At 36.3% G+C, this 24,274-nt stretch overlaps 1 protein-coding gene across 1 annotated transcript in view; it reads left to right on the forward strand.

Annotated features, from left to right (window-relative positions):
* The window catches only part of LOC124163430 (LHFPL tetraspan subfamily member 6 protein-like), a 237,804-nt gene extending 214,414 nt beyond the window's left edge, over positions 1 to 23,390 (forward strand). The window contains exons 6-7 of the mRNA XM_046540341.1: positions 651 to 749; positions 20,131 to 23,390. Coding sequence (XP_046396297.1) covers positions 651 to 749; positions 20,131 to 20,249 — 218 coding nt within the window. The 3' untranslated portion in view covers positions 20,250 to 23,390. The remainder of the gene's footprint in view (positions 1 to 650; positions 750 to 20,130) is intronic.
* The last annotated feature ends 884 nt before the right edge of the window (positions 23,391 to 24,274 follow it).

Consider the following 24,274-nt stretch of genomic DNA (forward strand, 5'->3'; position numbering starts at 1 on the left):
ACACTCACCGGCAAAAACTCAAACTCTTCAATAGGGTCTCTTATTTCCTGGTCCTTGTAAACGGTAAAACTGCCAAACTACGTCGAAACATCAAGACTGAATGCCTTTTCAAATCGATCAATATTTGAGTCAGATTTTTTCTTGAAAGTTGCGAAATGTTTTTGACGGTTAGCAAAATTTTCATTTTTTTTCTCAATAGTGAATATAATTTTTAGAGTAGGAGGCATCAATTCCAATGAATTTTCGAATTATATCTCAATATGGTTAAGGTAGTGTCCCAGTGGATAGAGCTTTGGATCATTTTGACTTCTTCTTTTAACTATCTTATCTTCTATTTTTCGTTGGGTGTTAATTCGTCCATAAATTTCCCGTTGGTAGTTTAATCGTGTTGCTTCCTGTTTGATTTTCTTTCACTGCTAAAAGGATAATTGTAATTTTTCTATTTCCCAGCTCAAGTCATTTGAATGTCTGGGAGCGAATAGCTAAAAACCTGCTAAATTTCTCTTTTGTAGGTATAATATTATGACAGTTTTTCATTAAGGTTCAGTAATTTCCATTAATAAATTATCGATGCAATAATCGCTGTATCCATCTCTTCCAATTAACTTAACTTACATTGAATTGACGTTTTCTTTTTTTTTCCTTTCCAGCTATCCTGGTGGCTGGTGGAGCGGCTCTCTATCCAATAGGCTGGGACAATAGAGAAGTTAAAGAATCCTGTGGAAATACATCTGGTATCTACGATCTTGGTGAGTATCCAGTTATTAAAATAGCATTTTTGAAGCAAAAAAATGACGTAGAATATTTTTTCCTCTGTCGACTGAATTTAGAATTTGTATTTTTTTAGTAAGTTGGATGCCATGTATAATAACGGATTTAAATGGGGTCTACATGGGGTATTGAAAATAAAAAGAAGACCGATTAATTATATGCGAGAGGTTGACGTCTACGTTAATGTAGCATATTAATCGGGATTTTGTTCGTAGAGAATTGAAGAAATGGGTACTCACTCCACCTTGCGATATGTCTGGTTTTTAAGCTCGAAATTGTTTTGTTATGTAACCATCCACAGAACAATGTACTTTTTAGTACATCTTCCTACTGACGTGTATTCTCTAATTTTATGAGTTGTTGATACGATTAGTATTAAATAAGCTGCATGCTTCGAAAGTAATTTATCCCTACCCCCATGCTGAGACAGCCTTAAAAGTTTCTCTCTTTGCATGTGGAAAATAGAAATATTAAAGTAAATATATTATTCCGGGACAAGTGTATCCCTTTATGTCCCTTTCCCCAAGTGTGCCATCATTTAGTCAAATCATTTGGGTCAATAAGTTTTATCATAAAAGTCAACAAGTAGTACACACAATAGGAAGATTGTCATTATGCATTAATATCACATAATCCGGCATAATATTTCACAAAAGATTTAACAGGAAGGTAAATGTATAAATACACGCGAAAAAGCATCTGACTTTGTACAATGTAGCACGATAGTTAGTTCACTTGTATTAATATTTCATGGCATTTCCTTTTAAATTGACTTGCATTTTCAGATTTTTTTACGCGTCTGGCAAATGATTCTATACTTCGCCAGAGGTAACCTAGCATGGTAAACGTTTTCGATAGTGTGGCATATAAAGTTCAAGTAAAGACAAATGATAAGTATCTATCTGAGTTAAGGCGACCTATATGCAGCGTAAAAATTTTAAATTGCGGGAAATTCTGAAATCTAGCTTGAATGATTCGTCTTCTTGAAGACGATGGCACAGTGAAATCGGTAAAATGACGGGAAGTAGGCCCTTGCAAAGGAGAGTGCCTTCCTTAGTTGAAGTCAGTGCTTGTGACGTGATTCCCAAGGCCATTAATATTTCACTCTGCACTCTTTATCTATCAGGGTCAAGTGGAAGACTTTCGCCAAGTTCATCGAGTCTCGAGAAACATCGGGCAATCAAATAAATTAGGCGCGCTCAGAGGTACGTTGCGGAAGCGGAATTGGGTGTGGATCAGGGGTGGGCTTTGAAACTCTGCTGCGTGCCTAACTTCTTTCCACCATTTCCTGATTCTCAAGTTACGCGCTTGTGGTGAACCGGCCCCGTATCGCTCTTTACGGAATCATCTGCGATGCTGAGGAAATCTAAATCAGATACCCCATCTCCTCAATCCGCTCGGGGTATTCATCAACAAATATTTTATATCACCCTATATTATATTACCGAGTATTATGTACTACTTTACATGTATTACCGAAACCAAATGTTTATTTGTTTAAATGAAGCTTTCTTTTCTTTTTACAACTGAATGCCAAAAACAATGAAATAGGATTGGATCGCCATCGCAGGATTTTTATTATTGGTCATAATAACGTAATTGCTTTTAGAATCAATGTGCTATCGAGCTCACATTTACATGGCGGAGAAATATTGTGTCACGAAATTTTGACTCTTGATAGTTGATGCCAGAAGGAACCAAAGTTACAGATGAAGTTTTGGTCGAAAACGCGTCAATTACATACTACAGAAAATTTGAGTGCTTAGATAAGCTATATAAGTGGAAGTGACGGAGTAATCCGTATTCTGTAGTAGGTAGGTTTGATATGCTTTAGTTTCTTCGTTGAAGCTTTTGCGGGTAATTGCAGCTGTTGATTGATGTTTTTCGGGTGTGTTCCACGTACTAATTGGATTTTTTGCCACAACGTTTCGTGACCATTTTCTGAGGGAAAGATATTCCTTCCGAAAAAGTGACCAGTAACGGCCATGGAACGTGGGACAAGTAACGCAATAATTACGCGAGGCATACCCGAAAAGCATCAATCAATAGCTGATATATTGTGTTTTACTTTACTGTCACTGTCTTTTAACATTGATTTTTTTGGTGAAAGTGTCCAAGTGAAGAGGATGATCGGTCTCTCAAAATTATAGCGTAAGTTTTGTGATTTTCGAGCTATACCGAGAGCGTTATTGACTAAAAATTGTCGCTTTGAAATGACGCATTGGAGGAATTTCCCTCTTGTCTGCTGTATTTCCAGAATAGGGCCATTACGATGGCAAATGTTCTTCTGATGACTGAATTCCATGCCTTTCTACAAAGCGGGATAATTTATATCGGGATTACAAATGCCTCTTTTAGGGATCATTCAAAATTGAAAGTGTAAAAATTTGGGTACGGTCGGCGGGAACTAAGCGATTATGAAAAACGTTCGCTTTTGCAAGGGATAACAAATGTTTTGGGCTGGAAATCGTCCTCCACCCTATAAATTATTGCTCCCGGGTGGCGTGTTATGGGCATAGCTTACATGCATTATGGCATTCGGAGAGTGAGTTTTATTTGTCGTTGTCGCACTCAGATGTGTTTTATATTCCTCTGAAATAATCGCATCGTGTTCATCAAGGGAGTGTTTATTCCGCTTATTTACGTTAGTGGATCCGAAATGATGTTTGCGACAAACTGGGAGAGAAAAATTGTTCCAAGCATAAACTAAAAATATTCATTTGGTTTTTCCGAATTTTACTTTCCGAATTTGTTGCTGAATTTCCGATTTTGAATGTTATATTTAAATCAATTTCTGTAAATATTATTTTATAGTCAATTTCCTCACCGTTTGTATCTGCGTAAAACTACTTAAATAATTTTAAAGTAGTAATTATAAGTTTCCACAAAATTTATTGTTTAGTAGTGAAGCTAATTCTTAAAAAATTAAAAATAATGATCTCGACCTATACTGGGAAAGGGTATTACAGAAACTTTTCTTAGCAGTATTTTAGGTACTTACAGTTGTGACTAATAGAAGCTGACATTCTGGACGTCATCAGGACAGGGACGAAACTGCTCTAGTCAAATTTTTATTCCTTTCAAGGATACAATGCAAAATTCGGAATTTTTTACAATAAGAGAATAAGAATGCTGGGTTGCCTCAAAGGAGAACTTGTGCTGAGAAACATTAATATTTGTAAATTTATCGCTAACGTTTCTATTTTTCATGCAAAAGGAATAGTAGAAAGCGAAAATTTCATGAAAGAGTGACAATAAACGATAATACAACAATTTACATCTGAATAATTATTGATATGAGTAGTTATGCCTGCAAAACAATGAGTAAGTTCTTTACAAGGAGAAAAAAACAAAATCGGATTGTATAAAAATAATCTTACAGCGTTATCATTAGCCATCACTTAGCTAAATTAGAAAAAAATAATGTTTACCATTTTTCACATTTTTTTTATTTTCTCGGGAAACTAATTATACAGGGTATGCCTGTGTATTATCGGGTATGTCAATTGTGACGAAAAGCCAAATTACGCGACTTATACCGGGAAGATGGACGCTGATACTAGACGTCACGGAATATTACAGTATGAGTCAAGAAATAATTGAATTGAAGGGAAATGATAAATTAGTAAATTTAATAAGAAATCTACATAAAACTTTCGTGCTTGAAATGCAGTAATATGTCGAAAGATATCTATTAACATAATCGTAAAAATTGTAAGGCGACATTTGAATTTTTGAAAAAGTATTACGTCACGAAAATGTCAAAACACGACCGGATGAGCGGTAGTTAGGCGTCCTCCTAGGTGCTAAGACGTTGGTATTTGATGGTAACCTTTGATGTAATTTCCCCTCCCCATCCTATCAACTTGCATTCCTTGTATGTGAACTCGATTGGAAGATTGGATGTGATTCTCGTGTGGCAATGCATAAAATCCCTGTAAAGGTCGAGGTCGCCCGGGGATATGCCAAGTTAAGCGAGTAATGCGATTGCCGTCCGGTTGGCGCAAATTTTTTAAGAGGATCTAAGAGGATTTTTAAGAGGAGTGGTTTTGGAAATAGCTCATGCTATTAGCAAGGATTTTTACCGGTTCCCCTCTCTCGTCTAGTCGATGATAGGAGGATCCTTCCCTTGTCGCAGTGATGCTGCACACGTATAGTGATATCGATGTGAGAACGGTCGCAGTTTTAAAGTGGAGGTAATGGCCCAGTGCTTACACGGCTTCCTCTCTCTCAAGGCCATAATCCAAGGTGGAGTCGGTAAGGTATTAAAAAAATAGGGCGAAGTGCAGTGCAGAGTCCAAATCTCTCGCTGTCAGGTGAGGAATTTTAGAAACCCGCTGCTGAAGTCTCCTATATTCTCGATGAAAACAACATATTAATGTGGGAAAATTTTCTCTTTATTTAAATATTATTTTTCTTTCCTTGCACAATTTCTTTATTGCAATATAATGAACCAAAGTCTATTTAACAAATAATCAGCAAAAACTTAATAATAACTGTAACCGTAAGTAATAGTTAGGTGTGCCAATATCGACTATTTTGTCCTGGGTCAATTAAGAGCCGTGGCGGTTTTGGGGGGGAGGGCCACAAGGCGCTTGATACCTCCCCAAAATTTTATCATACATTTTAAATTTTTAATAGTTTATGTGTCCTTTTAAAGGAGTAAAGGGAGTTTATCTGCAAATGCAAGGCTACGAGTCCCAAACGTTAGGGAAATTTGAGTTGTGTATTTATTGCAGAGCGTATCTCTCCCTACTCAGTCAAAGCAAAGCAAGCAAAGTCAAGCAAAGTCAAAAATAAAATAAGCTGTGTCACAACACGTTGGGCATTAGGAAACACGTATGTGGGTGCCGATAATTTAGCTGGCTAACCCAAAAGGGTGCATGATTTGGGACACCCTTACGCGGAAGTTTCTACGCGGGAGAACGCCCCTCTCTCCCGGTGGGTATTCCATACTCCCCGGACCCAGGTCATGACCCCCGCCACCAACTTTGATGCTGAATCCGCCTCTGATAAGAGTTCTATTGCCTACCGACTGGAAACCAGGTGTGATTTATTAATTGATTAAGCTAAATGATGAATCCCTGCATCTCTGTGTTGATATTAACTTGAACTTATTGGACTCCTTTGAATATATTTTTGGCAGACTGCGTTTAAGAGGTTTGCATCATGCGTTAAACAGTACTATTTCCGTATGACAATAAAGACCGAATAAATTCACCTTCTAAGTGGTTGAGAACTTTTTTTATTGATTAGCCTTTATTTTTGAGCTATAATTACTGGAGGTGGTGCACATGAATAATTTATAAGAAATATCGCTCGAATAGATTGACTTGAGGGGATCGGGTTGGTGTGGAAGACATTTCAAGAGCAACAACTCGCCCGTCGGAAGAGACGTTAAGACTTGGTCCCCTTGGCGCTTTTCGTGCTCCGGTCTTGGCTTTTTCAAGAAAGCTTTTACTATTAGGCGATACAGCTAACATAATTAAACCGTTTTAAGGGTTAAGGGGCCAATTCCCTTCTAAATTTTTGTCGAGCACTTGATTATCAATTACACTTTTATCTACTATTTAATTTTGTTGATAAGTTGGTCAACGGCAGTTGATCCAGAAATGTTGTCGGAAATTTTGAACTTATCTCTCGCTTGAAGTATTTAATTGGTCGTTCAATATTAATACATGAATTGAGGAATATCAATCCCTCCAATACTTATTTATTGTTAACATACGAATAGTTGATTTTTAAAGCTCTTACAGAGAAGATTTATTCTAATATGCATGATTTATCCTGCTTATTAACGTACTATTCAGACTGTACTGCCACAAAAACGCGTGTCGTTCGAATTCATAATAGACAAGCAGATATTAGTAGAAAATTATTTATATTTATTGACACCCGAGTCGTGTTTTAGTGACCGCGAGAAACTTTTTTGTTTAAGAAGTTCTTCGCGTTGTATTTCAAAACTGATTTATTTTTCAGTACGAAGTCCCATACAAGAGAGATTTATCGCTGTGTTTTCAGCTTTTTTTAAGGTAATAGACCGGAAAAACGCATCAAAAATTCATGTGTTCATTTTCGAAGAGGAGAGATAAATCCACCGAGTCCTGCAACGGGAAAAAGAGAGTTTAGGGATCGTTATACGAGGAATATCCTTCCCCTTGTATCCTTTTTTTGTTCCGTATCCTGGTTGCCTCGGGGAATGCGGTCGATGGAGCATTATCTCTCACGCTGGACTCGCACAAAACACGTCCGCTTGAATTCAAGCACTGCAGGGCATTCGGAATCTGAGGGTATCACGGAATAGTTTTCGGTAGTAATTTAAGCCGGTTTAATACTAGTGAATACCGGGGAATTTACCTGGTATTTATTTGTGAATCCACCTATGAAAGTGATAAATACACGAAATGAAAATGGTGTAGGTTTACTTGATAGGTAGGTAGGTTGGCTTGTTCTTAGCAGAATCCGTCGAATTGATGCTTGGCAGACTGCGTTGAAAAGATTTGCGTCGCTCATTTTCAACAGCATTGTTTTCTGATGAAAACAATGACAAAATTGTTTCACCTTTGAAGTGCCAGTGAATTTTTTCTTGAGTTTTCTCTCGAGATTTTTCATTTTTTGATTGAATTTCATGGGCCTGTGCTTATAGCTGTGCCAACAATAAAGTTTCAAAATAATAAGGTTTAAATGCTATTTTGACTGTTAAATGTCTGCTAGAAGACCAGAGTTCAACTTAAATAAATCGTTTTTCGTTTATTTCATCACCTCATTTGGCCTACTTTTGTACGCTTCATTTTACCTTTGCAATTTAAAGTTTTAAAAATCTATGTATCAACTGTATGAGAATTGTATTTCTTGAGACAATTGTTATATCGTGAAAATTTGCATTTAGTGAGGGACGAATGGAGAAATACCTTGTTAATATGTACAAATGTGCTATCGATCCTGCCACCTGGAAATCGATGATTAACTGTTGTAGCGCATACGCAGGGGGATAGCCAGGAATTTGGATGGGGGGGATTCCAAACCAGGGGAGGAAATTTTTGAAAAATAGGGTACTAAGTAAGGTTTTTTTCACTATTTATAACACATTTCATAATCGACAAAAACTTGATTTTTCATAGAAATATTTTGTAAATTCATGATTTATCAATCTTTTGTTTTTTTTTTCATGAAGGAAAATAATTTGTTTCTATATTTCGGGGGGGAGAGGGGGGGACACCCCCCTGACCCCTCGATACGCCACTGCCATAGGTCAGTGAGAAAGACGACCGCTTACGTTGCCCCTTAATTTTTCCATATTTTCAATATTTTCTGAAGTTATATTTTCTAAAGCAAAGTAATTATGATTTTAATTTTCGGAGGGGGGTGCGAACCCCGCGGAGCTCATTCCTGGCTACGCCATTGCGCATGGCAATCTTTTTGAACCAGTTTTATCATCGTCTGAACTCGTAATCGCAAAGGAGAGGTTCAATAAATTCTACTCCAGTGGAGACAATCTTTACCCGTCGATGTATTAAAGTATAAACCCGGAAAGTCTTCGCTAACTATATACAGCCGAGCGGATAACATACTGTCCTCTCAGGCAGAAACGCGTACGAAGCACGGAAATTTTTACTTAACTACCTCTCTTGGAAACATGCCTCATTTGTTTTGGTGATGCCGGTTCTGTTCACCGCCGGAGTGATGGTAAACATTTTGTAATGCGATGGGATGTTTTTTTCGTCCAGTGAATTTATGTCAGGAAAAGTTTACTGCTACAGCGATGCCGATGCGATTGTGTTTACTTAGGCTTTTTCTGCGGTAAACATTGTTTGCTGAGAGTATGTCGATCATCATTCTCAGAAAGTGGCTGAGTTCGCTCCATCGAAACATTTATTTCTGGAGCGTTTTCATGGGATTATTGCGTGCGTGTGAAGTTATTGCTGCGGTTGCATAAAAACAATTAATAACCTGCCAATCAATTCATTTTGCTCTTATTGTTCAGTTTGCAGTTTATTCTGACAGATGCCCCGCAAAATGTTGCTTATTTACTTTGGGATCAGTGTGTATTTGCAGCATGATGTTTTGGAGACTGTGGATGATAATTACACAGCCTAAAGTCAGAATATTTGTCGTATAAGCACATTTACAAATTAATTCTACAGAAATTTAAAACCGATAGTGAGCCAACCGTGTTTTATTATCGAATTCACGAGTTCGTTAAACGGAAAGGTGCCCAGAGGGCAATTAATTAGACGAGGATTTTGTCTATTTTGATTTATTTAAAATATTTTTCGTCAGCCTCTTTAATAAGTTTGAATGCATTTTAATGATAAACAATGCAAGGAACTAAAATTTTTTAAATGCATATCTGTGATGTGTTTGTTATATTATTCCGAAAGATCTGAGTTATAAAATTAATAATTACTACTTAAAATAGTTCTGATTTGTTCTACTTGGATCTCAATACATTAGCTTTAGTAGACCCCGCCTAGAATAAATATGGAGCTTGAGTGCGCATTTTTGCAAACTAAATATCAGTAGACTCACAATCCTCGAGAAGTAAAATCAGCATTCATTTTGTGCAAGTAATTTGGCCAAGAATGCTTGACATTACTATCCTTACTTTCTGTTGTTTCAATTTAAAGGTACAAATATTCAAAGAGTAAAACTGTTTAAAAAATATTTTCTACGCATAGGGTATTTGTCTAGGCTAAAGAAATATACTTCTTACTCCGCATTCAAGAGGAAAATGGTTATAAAGGGAAACCCTGAGAGGTCGCCAACGAGCCTAACGGCTGCAATCTCAAAGTGAAGCAGAAGTGCTTATCATTGCTTGCCAAGCCATTATGCCATGAAGTCCCCCGCCGTGTGATGCCACCCACTGGCGAAACTAGAAATATGCTTTGGGAGCCGGGGAGGGGGGTGGGATGGCGATGGGTCGCGACCCACCCTTCCCAGGCAACGAGGGGTCCGGGAAAATTTTTGAAAAATGACACGCCTGTATATACATTTTTCATCATTTTGGCACTAAAAATTTAACTTAGAGCAGGTGCAGGGAATAAATTTCGAAGCTAGACAATAGTTTTAAATAATTTTTTCATTTATCTGAGGTTTTGGAGGGATCTATTCTGTCATCCCCCTCCATAGTTACGCCACTGATTCCAAAAATGTTACGTTCATCCGAACGGTTGGAATAATTAAAAATTTACGAATAGACGATACTAAATGGTAATATCTTTAACGTGACAATGCTTCAATTGATGTATACGCATTGATACGGAGTACATGCAAAGGGTCACTCACTCAGAGATTCAACGCGACGTATGGTAAAGATAAGTGAGGGTAGAGCTCACCCCGAACTTAGCCACAGGTGAGGGAATCGCTCACATTCATGGTAGTGGGCTCATTCCTTTTCTTGGTCCACATCGCTCTTATAGTATTTTATTTGGAGATGTCCGAAAACTTCACACGGGATTTATGGGCATTGAACTTTTAAAAAAATTCAATTTTAGGCCATAAAAATAAACAGAAACTAAACTGAAATCTCTGAAAGCGAAATAATTCCTCTTCAAAAGGTGAATCAAGCTATAATAATCATTTAAAACAAGAAAAAAAAATCTTGATTGAAATCCCAAAGGGCTGGATTATCCATAAAATATTCGTTATCGTACGTGTATTACGGCATTTATAAATTGCGATGTCAATTTTGCGGTTTTTTAATCGTAGCAATTTATTCTGCTCGCTTTGAGCGAGATAATTTCGCTGCGGCCTGTAGCCTTCAAATATGGCGCAGAAAAATTGATTGGGAACATGAAATTAACTTCGATATTTTTTTACCGTTCACCGCAGGCTAATTATCTGGAGTAAAAACGATGAGTTCAAATTTCCATTTGAAATAATATAACGGGTAATTCAGTAGTCTTCGTCAAAGGATATTTTCGAAACGCTCATCTTCATGCTTCATTTACGTATGTGATTGCATAAAAAAATAAGCTTTTATTTAATGAGCGTGGTTTGCTATATTTTTTGCTGTACTAGTGTGCTTATCTGTCCCCTGCACTTTTGTGTTCCTTTGTGTAGTTTTATTTTTCAAGCAGCCTGTCACTGTTTGATGTTCATGTTGGTGACGAAATATATCAGCAATAATCTGTCATTGTGTTCCATTAAGCATTTCCATTTTGATTTATTTTATTTAAAGTCAGTTTTACCAGGAAATGCAATTATATGATAGAATACAAGAGTTAAGAAAACCATTTATCAAAGAAGGTATTCATTATTGTGTACAATATTCTTCTGGGAATTAACTTAATGGCCAAGTTGAATCGTTGATTTTGTGACGTCGGAATATTATAGTTTTGGAACATGCTCTGGTAGATATTATTTTCTTGTTATGATAAATATTACGGTTTTTTGTACTTACTACCGGCGAATTCTTAAATTATTCGGTAAAAATGTCCTATTAATTCTTATATTTCAGATCTGACATGCATGACTCCTCCTGAATTATAAAATATTTTAACCGTTTGATACTGGTAAATCTTATTTTTTTGGTGATGTAATGGAAACTTTATTTAGCGCAGTGAGAGGTCACTTGTTGTCCATGGATGATTCGGTAATTTAAAACTCATGGATGAGAATAGCGATCTCTTATTAAGTGCAACTAAAATTAAGTTGCCTGGCGAGCTACATGCAAGCGTATACCACAAAGTGTTTCTAGGTTCTTAGAGATGACATGTATTTCCTAGGGATCCAGGCAACGTATGTTACTGTGTATTTGAGTGTAGAGCCAAAGGTCCTCTATTATTTGTATAGAGGTCCGTTCCGTCCGGTTCATTTTTTTCTTTCGTCGTACTATTTGTACTTCGTCACCGCTAACATGGCCTAATTGAAATTAACGCGTATCATTTTGGAGGATAAAATTTTTTTGCGCTTTAACCAGTGTGCATGAGTTGATTTATCGGCGCACCCGTTGCGGCCTATTGAACCTTTGATGTTGATAGTGTTGGTAAGTGAGCGAATGAATTATGGTGAATAAACTGGACTTTTTAGCAGTATAGATACCTGGAACTCGATAGTTTTGGTGGACAAAGCATTTGATGATATCACCCCCTGAAAAATAATGAACGCCAGGCGTGATTATGCAATGGACTCTTTTTTGAGCGTTGATGCTCTTCCATGCATCTAAATATATTCCATGCTGCAATGGGACCGATAATCATTGCATCAAAGGGGAGTTTTTCGTGGATTGAATAATCAGTATACCGTGCTTTAGTAACGGTGGGAAATTATGTAAAGATTGACAATTAATTTGGTATTGAGACCCTCTATTTGCAGTGGCTCTGGTAACATCAATGCTCATTTGTTTGTTCCCCATCTGTTTTGATTGCAATGAAATGATAGTCTACGTAGAGATAGTGAGAATAGTTTTAGCAAGTTCATTAGTACTACCTTCTTTCTATCGAATATAATTTTGTGAAACATCACTTAATGTAGCAAAGTTAATTACAAATATGTCATAGTATGTAAATAATCAGTCTTAATGTCGATGACATCTCTCGGTTACGAATGACTTGAAAAGTTCTTTCTTGTTTTCGATGCAGTTTAAAATTAACTTACGTCGGAATATTGTCCTTTTATCGTTGTGGCCTACTGTGCTGTAATTTAATTGTAGTACTTACATTTTAACCTTTGTATCCGAATACAAATGTGCTTACATTCTCTCCAATATCGTTGGAAACCTCTGCGAATACCCTAAACGATATGGCTATTCTTCATGCTATTCCTATTATTCGAACTGTTTATCTTAGGCACTCACGTGCCTGTGGGTGCTTAATCGAATAAATAAGAAGAAAAAAATTCGGGTGAATTCATGTGCAATTCTGAAGATAAAATGCAGTGTAAAGTATTTCCCTAAAAGTAAATTGCATTTCTTGAATAGCGTGAGAAAACAGAATTTAGTAAATTTTTTTAATGGCAGTCGATGACGAATTTTGATGGGGCGTTGAAATATTTCCAATGTAGGAGACACGACTATATCCTCTCAGCTGTACACGGCGATAGGGGGTTCGATCCGTCGAAGCATCCCTATGGTAGCAGACATCCTCTGAGGAAAAGCCTCTCTCTTTTTCTCTCACTCCATCGCATTATTTCGCCTCACCGCCCTCGTATGAACGGCTTCCCTTCGGGAGAAGGGCTGCGCTTGCCGTCCCATCGGTTCGCAGACACCGTTCCTGATTCCTTGCCGTGTTTCCACCGGGATCCTTGCGAGAGCATCATCGCAATGTGCATGAAATCCTCCCTCTGGGTGCGTTCTATATTTCTCGCTTCCCTCGTTCCGTAATACACCCTTCGGAGGTATGCGTTTTTGGCCCATGAGACATTCTACAAGAGCACTACAATTCAGGAAACCAAGAGGTATAAAAAACCACGACCACAAGGCTAAATGAGCGCAAGTGGGAAGAAAGAAGGGAAAAACGAGCAAAAATACGGCTACAAGACCTAATACTCAACGCGATTTACATTTAGCGAGTTATTCTAGCCGGTAACCCCTCCCCAAATATACGCTTACATTTCACGATAAAAATACAAATGGTCATTATCACACTATTTATTTAACACTTAACGACCGACCATGGTTTCGACACTTTGTGTCATTTTCGAGGTAATCCAACCAACACTCTCTCGGTATTTATACCAAGGTCAAGGTAGGGAGGTGTTAAATTAAAGAGTTAGGTAATTACCATTTGTGTTTTTACCATGGACATAGAAATATTCCACAAAATCAAGCCTGAAACGATTTTACACTTACATTTCATATCATTATATTCAATTCAATTTCGATTCATGTATTACCGAGGGACTTTCAAGCCCATTAGATATTTTACAATAGCACTACATTCAGGAAAGAACCTCGACAACAATGCTCAATAAGTATAATTACAAAGAAAAAAGAAAAAAACAAGGAAAATATGACTCGGTGACCTAATCCCTTTCATTTTATTGATAAATCTTCTTTTCTTCCTCCTCCTCCCCCAGATGCCTAACATTCTTCCATCTAAGGCTGATTTTAGCATTCCTCCCAATCGGTCCTAGGACCATCCAAACCCTTTCTCTCCTCCGTGGCTCTTGTGGGAATTCTCTCCTCTCATCCGCCATGCCCAGCACTTCGTCGTTCATCTTCATTTCCGAAAGTACTATATAACTTTTGGACATTTAATTTGTAACTTTTTCATTCCATAAAAGATAGCACAAGCCTTACTAATATTTAATGATGTTGTGTTTATGGAGAAGACAAATAAGTTTCACGCCCCCAAAGTTAAACCTTCCGCCGCGCAGTGATTGAAATGGGATCTCCTTTCAATATTAATGCAGAAACGTTACCAACACTGAGAAAACAATTTAACTTTAATTCTCTTAGGTAAAATTAAATAAGCTTTCTGCTGATGAGTAGAAAGATTGTTTAATTAGTAGTAGTATTCCTTTCTCGATATTTCATCTATAACTAAGTTGTAAGCTTATTTAGATCTTCAGAATCTTCAAACTCGGTTCTCTGAAATTTGGAAAATGACAGAATGTAGGCATATCATCGTTAGCCTTTGCTATTTATAATCTTAAGCCAAAACTTTCAAATGCGTCAGAAGAATATTTAAGTTGGCCGTTTCCAGCTCTTTTATGCATGTTATCGAGGGAATAGCTATCAATCAATTGTGAAATACTCCTTTATTTAAGGAAAATATTCGTATCAACGCGTCAACTTTTTTCGGTTGCCCTCATAATGGCTTTTATCTGAAATAATGCACGCTCTTGCAATTTCAGTGGGAGTTTGGAATTTATTAAAAGTCCACTTACCACCGGAAGGGTCCACTTTGCCATTTAAAGGACAAAATTGTATCTCTTTCTTCGCCTCCTACCGTACACTTATGGGCAGTAATATTAGGTCAACAACCCAACCCTTCCACATTTGACGACGGCATACTGAAAAAGGGATTACGCTGTTTAATTTCTAGGAATACATTTGATATTCTTTCAACTGAAATTATGTATAAAAATATATTTACTTTCTTTGAACGATGGCTGAGGCACCACTGAAACTTCGTTTAATGTATTTTGTTTTTAGTCTTTTTGTATTTAGTGTTTAGTCTTATTGAAGACCTTTTCGTCTGCACTCGCTTTTGTTAAAGTTGAGCCCCCATTAATATATTATGTATAATTGGCTATGGGGCCAGTGTAGGTTGCGGATTCATTAAGGCTAGTAAGTTTAAAAAATACATCTACCTAACTTCTCGTAAATATTGATTAATTAATATTCTGTTCAGATTCAATTTGTATTCTTTCCAGCACTTGGGCTGTATTATGGCGCAATTTTTCTTCACCTAACTGTATTACAACAACAATCTTTTGCATGGCGAAGCACCTTGGTTACCATTTTATATCAATTTTTAATTTTCAAGAACATCACCCCTGTTCATCGTCACAGAGTTCGTGTTCTACCTATTATCCGTATTTTTTCAACGAGCAGGCTTGCGTAGAAAATGCAGAAATTTCCTGATTTTATTAAATCCAATTATTTTACTCGCATGTAAAGTATAATCTCGGTAATTTGGCCTTGCTGTACTCCGACACACCCAATTATCCGGCGTTCAGGGCTGGGGACTACACTTCGCCTAATATAATTTCGTCAGTTTTAAATGAAAGACTTTTCTATGCGTGGAAAGTTTTTTTTATTACTATACACGAATATACCTTGACATACACCCTAAGCAGTAAGTAGGGTTGGCGTCAGTAAATGTATTTAATTGCAAAATTAACTTGAAGAGTTTTTTGTGCATTTGGTTTGTTCCGTGTACGTTTCCAATAATCCGGCATTTTAAATACTTCAGTTATGCCACGGCTGCATATGCATCGGATCACCGAGTTTGCACTGTTCGATTTGCATAGCTAAATATCAAGAGCATATTTAAAATACCTTTTCACGTAAACATAGCCATTTTTATTTTGCGATGGATCCCTCTCAATAATAGCTAGTAGTCTGTAGAGAACTTACGAAGGAGGGATAAGGGTTCATGGGAGGAGTCACAAGGTGGAAAAAGGGTTTTAGGATTCAAGAGAGCGTGAAATACTAGAGAGGGGCATCTGGGAGTTTTTATTTCCAATTGATTCCCTCGAGGTTCCGCTGCTTGCTGTTATGTGGTATGGTAAGGGGTTTATATCTTTTCGACTCGTATACGTGGCTCCGTAGTTTATTATCGCATAACTTTTAAAGAGGCTTGGGCTTGAGGGTGTTTGGAAAAGTAATAGCCGGTGGGACCCGGAATTTCATAGGAATGTATCCTCTCCATGGTAACACCGAAAAAAGCGGCTTATTTCTTTCGCGTTGGAGGATTTAAGCCCTACGTATGCGTCTTTTATTGGTAGGACGGGCCTTTCCATTTCTTCTGTATAATAAAAATGTTTGTTATGTGTTTGTACTTTACGCAAATCTACCGTTTTTATCCGATAAAGGTAGCACTTTGAGATATTAAAGTTCAAAACACGAGGGAAACTATTATTTGTATTTCAATCCCTGGAAAAGATGCTGAGGAAGCAGTAAACACCCCTAATTATTGTTGCCATTATAAAAGGGTTGAATTCGTCAGAGGGGTCCGCTTGCTCTTTAAAGTTATTTATCTATCATAAATTTGATGATTTGAGCAACAGTAACACACAAAAAATAATGATTATTCTTATTCCTAATTTCTGTATCCGATTGCGGCTATGTTATCCTTTTGCACTAGCTTTTTATGGGTCAAATTTGCCAACTTTCCTGTAACTTCCGCATTAATATGAAAAAAATATATTTTTCCTTCCGTATAATTAACGATTGTTTTTTTACTGCGATAAGAATTCCTGTAAATGTTTTGTTGAGGAGAAAGTAAACCACATAACCACTAAATTGCGCCCCAATAACGCCCAAACCGGCTTAACGCTGAACAGTAGCTCTTATTGGGAAGAAACTTCTTATTTCATCCTCACTAGTTCCTTTCCTCATTCGTTATCTGCTTGTATATATCTCTTTTTTGCAAAGAGTCGTACTATTATGATTTAATTATATGGAAAGGTTAGTCATCGTTCCTGTGCATGATAGGATATAATCACTGCAACTTCGAATCTGTATTGAAAGTGGGGATGGATATTTGCAATTTTACAAAAAGATTTGTATTGACAGCGGGCAGATGATGCAATTAAGATGTACGCCTATCAAGGTACTGTTGATATGATGGTATATCGTGGAAAATTTGTCGACTGAAAATAAATCTTGGATTTTTTCTATGTTGAAATCTAGGAGTAAATTATTAGATATTATCGAGTTATTTCAACTCCGTTTATTTTTTGATGATAGACGAAAAGTATGTGGAGGGGTGTGTTTGGTATGGATGTTATTTTAATCTACGGAGACTTAAGGTATATTTCTTATATTACTGTATTTTTACTTGTAGATATTTGTGTTTATTTCACTTCGTTATTATTTTTCCAAGCTTTGGACAAAAATGTAATTAAGCGTCAGTGGTATACGTCAATAGGAACCAATATTAACTTTTTTGAAATATTTCGTATTATACCTTGAAAATCTGTTTAAGTTATCATAATCGTTATCATCGTCAAAGGTATTTCCTACTGTAATTACATTCAAGTTTGATGCAATGCTGGTATGTAAATATAATGTTTTTTTGACCTGCTTGTTATCCGAAATAGCATGCTGAACCACGAAATACTGCTATGTATTCTTCAAATAAATCTAATCTACTGATAATGGTTCACTAATGGTTACAACGAATGCGAGTTGTTAATAATATCCCTCGAAAAATTAATACCGATTTGCTATTAGTTAACGTTCCTTGATGAAAGGGTAATCCATATAAAATTATGGTAGGCACTGAATGGTAATAAGAATTAAACGTTTTTGAAATTGAATCTCATAATAAGAGGTCCATAAATGAATGTTTTTTTTAATATTTTAAGTTATCTTTTTCCTTACTCGCTGGCTTTCGTAACCTCCATTTAAGATTTCACGTTTTTATAATAATTGCAAACTATAGACTACCTACGCAGTTACAAGGAATACCACTGGTAACAGAACGTAATCCTTAACACCAAGGACGTTTGCTAGTGGACTCCATAAATAAGGCCCATTCTCATTGAAGACTGATTTCTGTTGCCACTTCGGTCGCATTTTTATCGGCATTCAAAAATGTCCGCTGCGCGTTGATGAGTGCAAAACGATCCACTTTTGTCCAATATTTTGCAGTATAATGTTTGTCATTCCTAGGAATAGCATTGAAAAGTAAATATGTTGATGTATAACATCATCATGTGTGTAAAATTAGGTTAATACTCCTAATTATACCTTAATTTCGCGTGAAACTCGGATAAATTCGTCCGTCAGCGACACGAGCGGCGACTTTTGTAAACCAATTTAAATTCGCGGTGGGTGTCAACATATTTAGAGGCCACTTGAGGATCCACTCCTGTAATACTCGTGGATAAATGTATCTAAAATTATCAAACATTGCGCACGTGGTGATGGCTTTTTTGTGTTTAAGTATTTTTCCACTGAGCTCGCCAGTAATCGTGTTCAGCCATGAAGACCAGAGTCATCTCTCCAGCGGCGTCAAATTTCGCGGCTTAGCGGAGTAGGAGATAATATCTTTTGCCCCCCTCCCCTACCGAGTTAATATATCTCCATATCTCCCTGGCTCCAGCATTCCCAGCGAGGAAGAAAAGGGAGGATGACCGGTGACGTACGGCTCCATTAAAAACCCCCTGCAGAGAGTGAATTTGCTCTCTCCCCAGGGATATTATTCCGTTAATAAAGTTCCTTTCCCCTAGGGAATATTTAGATAGATTTTTTTATTTTGTTTTCATCTCACACTAATCATTCACGATTAACCAACCGACTTTTACGTTATTTTTTCAGATTTATAAATTGAGGTCCGAAACTCATACCGAGCATTTAATCGATCAACTATGGATTTTTTTTGTTTTAAAGCGGTTTGCTTCCCACTAAAGGACCAAGTAATCCTTATTTATCTTTTGGATCAATTAAGGATAACTTTAGGCTTATGATTTCATCGTATAATAGAAATTAAGTTTATTTTACGATTCTTATTCTGAAATTTTATACTACATTTCAGGTTTCATTGGCATGCATTGTCTTATTTCCCTTTTATGACTTTTCCTTGCTTCTATTATTATGCCTTATTGTAATGTATGTAAAAATATATATGATTTAACATGAAATGGATGTCTTCCAACGGATGGGGGTGTAAGAAAAAGACATTATTTGACCATTTTTTTTCTCATCAAACTTATTGATTTTTTTCACCTCTGGTCATTCGGTCTTTTTTCACAGACTCAACGAAATAAGTGAAAGCCATTTTCAACCTGAATATCTCAGATTTATACAAAATTTTGCACCAAGTTACACATGTAATTAATTGAAAAATACCAATTTGAGCAGGTTTACATTTTGATTTTAAGAAAATATTTTTTCTAATGCTGCAATATATAAGCAATGCCTTGTATTACTCCGACGCAACTGTAGATTGACTATGATGGAAGGATGCACAGTTCATATCTCAGGTGAAGCCTTCGGACTCCTGTAACCAAAATCTTCTCTTTAAATAATTGTCAAGATCGGAAATTAAAGTAAAGGAACACAAAATTTGTCATATTTGAACTGTTGATTAACGAATATAACTGTGTACAATGTAGATAGAAGAATGATATATTTCAAATTGGTACTGTTCTTGAAGGTTGGTCCATAATAAGCGGCTGCTCCGTAAATTTGGAGGCCCAATTCACCGGACTCTACTATATTTGGGGGGTTGAGAAGCCAAGGGTATAAGTAATTTTTTTCAAAACAGAGTTAGGTACAGAAATTGATGAAAGAAATATACAAAAAAAGAGTTACGAAATTCTGCTCTGTGCTGACATCTTGTGGAAATCAAATGCACTTCTGAATATCTACATGATTTCGTTTGTTTTCTTTCTCTAATTTGTGTACCCTACTCTGTTTAGCCTATTCAGTCAGTGTCCATTAAAATGGGCATGGCTTTTAGAGAATTTTTTACCTCCCAATGTGCATAATTGTCTACATTTATGGATATAGATCATAAAATTTAATTCGCAAAAACTATCCAATTTTTTTCGCAAAGTGTCCATAAAATCGTAATAAAGGTTAACTTGCAAAAGTAATAATTTTCATCATTGTGCAGAAAAAAATCTGGCTAAAAAGGTTTAAAAAAATCCCTTGTACCTCTTGGATTCTCGACCCCTCATTTGATATGCTTATTAATTTTATCTGTTACCTGATTGAGTGGCCATTTTTTTCTTCCACAGGTACCTGCCGCCTCTCGTGGTCAGCATACCTGATGGTCAGCGGGGCTGGGCTCCTCGTCCTATGCTTCTCGCTGTCCTTCCGAGCATCGCGGGTCAAGCCTGGCTCATTCCGCATCTGAGTATACAGCGCCGGCATGATTGCGAGCAGTGTGTAGATTAATAATACATTTTGTAGCAGTGGGGATGGTGACCTGTAGGGGGTGATGTTCGTAAAACGTTCGCGCGATTCACTTGTTAGCTAAAGTAAACGACGGCCAATCAGGTAATGATATGCTCAATGCCACCCATAACGGAAGCGTGCGCAGTCGAATGCGCATGTTTACCGTTTGGACTCTTTTTACCTTCGAAGCGCTTCTTCAGAAAAGAAAGAAATGTGCATACATATTTGTAATTGTATCATCAATGAAAATGATGTATATTTTTGCTCTCGTTATCTCAGTTTTACTCTTGAGCCTATCATCTACGCCCTCAAGATGATAAATCTTGTGAAGGCCTTGATAAATTCTTATCTTCCATGATTTTAATGTGATTTACTGCATTTGAGCAAGCTCGGACTATTCAGTAGCCTTCTTTTTCTTGTGAGGCCGGAATTTAAAATTTCTATTAATGTCATCACATATCAGCTCTTTAATTGTTTTTAAATTTGCTAAATATTCCTTTTTTAAAGTACCTACCCTTAAAACGTGGTGCTCTCTTCTCTTTTTTGTCGCAAAGCAGGTAATTAAATGTTACTTAACATTGTCATTGCCTAATTTTTATTTTTATCCAGCTAAAACTATTTTAATTTCGAGAAAAGTCGGTACAAAACCCTATATTTCGAAAAGGCAAGTTTCGTATTCGAAATATCGACAGGAAAAGGTCTTGTTTTTCATCGTAAAGGCCGTCATTGATCTATTTTATTACGGTTACCATCCCAATAACTCTGGTCTTTCAACCGATTCTACAAAAGAAGACTGCTGTGTCTGTGTTAGTAAGGTGCACCAGACTTAAAACCATTTGCGAATGAAGACACAATCTGCCGGCGTAAAATTGCACGTGTACATAAATAAGAGGAGAGACATCCTCAGTGAACTAGAAAACGTATAACATATATTTTGAAGAGTAATTTGTGAAGAATGAGCGAATATTGTGGTGTTACACGTCTTTGAAGTGGGTGTTGACATTCAAGAAGCTCGAAGCTGGTGATTGAAGAAAATGGGAAATAAGTGGGACCGGGACTTGAGTGTCTGGTTTGATGTTATTTTTCGTAAATAATCATTCAGGTCCTCTGTTACTCTCCTATCCTGCCCTATTGTTACGTGGAATGCGGGTTTTCGTAACCCGTGGCTACGTCTTCCGTGTGTGTACGATGATACAGCCACCTCTTAAGTGTAGTATTCACCCTGTGGTCTAGGTTGAATTATACTTTGCTCAACGGATGAATTTAGTAAGGGAAAAGAAATTATAGTTCTTATAATAGGATAGTTATTCGCCCCCTTTCTTTCGTTTCTTTCTTTGTGATTTACTTCCTTTGATACCAAAATGGCAATATTCGGGAAAGATCGTTGTAATTACAGGGGGCTGAATGACAAGGTGATCCTGAAGTTCAGACCCTGCTCAGAATTAATGCTTGCAAAATTATGCCCTGCTTAAACTATTTTTTTTCACATTCTTTGACTCATCATTTCAGATGTCTTCAAAATAATATCTTTGTTCACAAAATGTTCAAAACCCTGAATACCGGAAATATTTCATCAATATTACCGTGAGTTTAGTTCCTTCAAATTAAGAAGTCACTCATTTTATCATGCCAGATTTGGTCTTTCTTTTTAGCTATAACTCGACTTAACACGTGAGATTTCCTGTGTATTGGTGACTTCAAATAATGAGTTAACTACGCTATTTTTTTATTCAGCTGCTTTTACTTCAATTTAATAATGCAGTATTGAATGTCGTCGTTGCATTAATAATTCTTGAAATAACCTTTTAATTTCTTTCTACGGGAATTTTTATGCGGCTTTATTGTTACAATAACTCACACCTTTAATCTGGAAATTATGTAAAAATAATTTTGATCCGTCATTTTTGTTATTTTATTTATTTCCCCTATGAACCACGGGTGTGTATACTGCACTTAACAGTTCATTATAACTCTGACTAAGTTAATGAACTGTTGAAAGTGAGCAACTCTATTGTTAACGATTATTACGTTATTAGAAAAGTGAAGACGTAAAAAAACTCTAAGACTATCCTGAACAACTGCGTTGATAAAAAAATTCGAGGTGATTTTTTAAAATTATTTTTATCCATTATGAATTCCAGTGAGGTTGTCCCTGAGTTAGCGACGTTAAACTCACTCTGTTGTAAACACTATTTTAGACCGTATTTTTAATGTATTTTTACTACGTAGTATTTTTATTTAGTTGCATAGTTTACGGATCATATTAGTTGTTATAGTCATAAATATTACTTGCAGCCTTATTGTTCTATTTAAACTTTTATATTATTTACGGGTTAGGATTGTTAAATATCTTCCAAATTATTATAATTATATGCAACAATACTATGTTGGAAGAAGGTGATAGTTGTTTGTCTTCCGTTGCTATGACAACAAGAAGGCAGTATTTTTAATGATGGTTTTTGAATCTTCCATGGAGAGAGTGTGTATTTTCCATTTTGTGTCTTTTTTTAGTGAATTGCTTTTACTGAGAAAGCTCTCTAACTCAACATATCGTTTAAATAGAACTTTGTATTCCTTGTAAGACTGTTATGGATACCTAAATAAATGCTGAAATTACCACGCGGTGAGCGGTAAAATTTATATGTTCCACTCAGCGATATGTGCATGTTATTTTTACACGCATTGTGATAAATTTTGAATACTATAGGCTGCCAGCAATTCGAGAATTTGTGTACATATAGCTCCTGAGGTGCGATATTGTGAAATATTTTTCCCCATTATTTGTCAAGAGCTTGTACCCCTTGAACACTTCTTGTAATTATTTCTCAAGAAATGAAGTTCTTCTAATGAGAGCGATTATTTCAAATGTATCTCTATACCCTTTGTTTTTGTAATGTATTTGTAAGCGAAGTAAAATGAATATTATATGATTATTTTGGTAATGACAATAAAATAGGTGTGTGAAATTATGAAAAACCATGTTTAATACACACGTTACATTGTCAGTTCTATGAAAAAGTTTTTCTTTATGAGTAAATTATTTGTTAACTTGACGTATCGAAATAAAATTTTATTAATAATATGAGATACCCATCTGTCACCTCAAGGCCTTTCATTGATTTTTCTTGTCGTACCTTTGGTCCCTCACAATTGTATTGTTAATATAAATTTGGCTAATCGTTATATCCTAAGGTTACCTCAATTCCGTCCCAAGAGTGTGGTTGTTTCTTTTAAATCGTGACTAAATATTCTGTTAAAAATAAAAATACTTTTTTATATTCCAAAACTTTATTTCAAATGGTTTTTATTATTATTATTATGATTATTATATGGGCGGTTTTTTTAAAAAGGTTTAAAAGAAATTTCATCACCACCTTGTTTTATTCATCGTTTTCTTCCTTTCATTTTTTCCATTTTCATTTGTTAATTTCAAATGGTATGACCCGGTATTCTGCATATCATGATATCGTCAGGTACAATTCAGTGGGTGGCTTGCACTTAAATAGGTATTCGTGGGTGGAGGGGGGATATGAAAAAAAGGTGTTGGGAGGAACATTAATGACGGGTAAGGCTGTTTTCGAATGAATGGGGGGGGGCTGAAAGGCCTTGGAATGGCTTGCATAGGCGAAACGACAAAGGAAAGGGGAGGAGGGTTCTTAAAAGGTTTAAAAAAACTGAGGAAATACCTAAATATATTTTGTACCATTTGAAATAAAGTGTGGAATATAAGAAAGTATTTTTATCATAAAAAAGTTCCACTAAGTAACGCCATACCTTACACTAATTCGTTGTGTTCATTAACGTAATACAATACATTTATTTGTTTACCAGACATTGAAGAATTCCTGTGCAGTTAAAACTAAGACCTTATCATTGATAAATATAAAATAGTTTTTGTTGTGTAAAATAATAATCCACCGATATCTTAACCCTAGGAAGACTGAAAAAAAATTATCGCGTAGTGGCCTGACTGGGTCCAATGGA

Source organism: Ischnura elegans, chromosome 8 (genome assembly GCF_921293095.1).
Source record: "Ischnura elegans chromosome 8, ioIscEleg1.1, whole genome shotgun sequence".
Taxonomy (NCBI): Eukaryota; Metazoa; Arthropoda; class Insecta; order Odonata; family Coenagrionidae; genus Ischnura; species Ischnura elegans.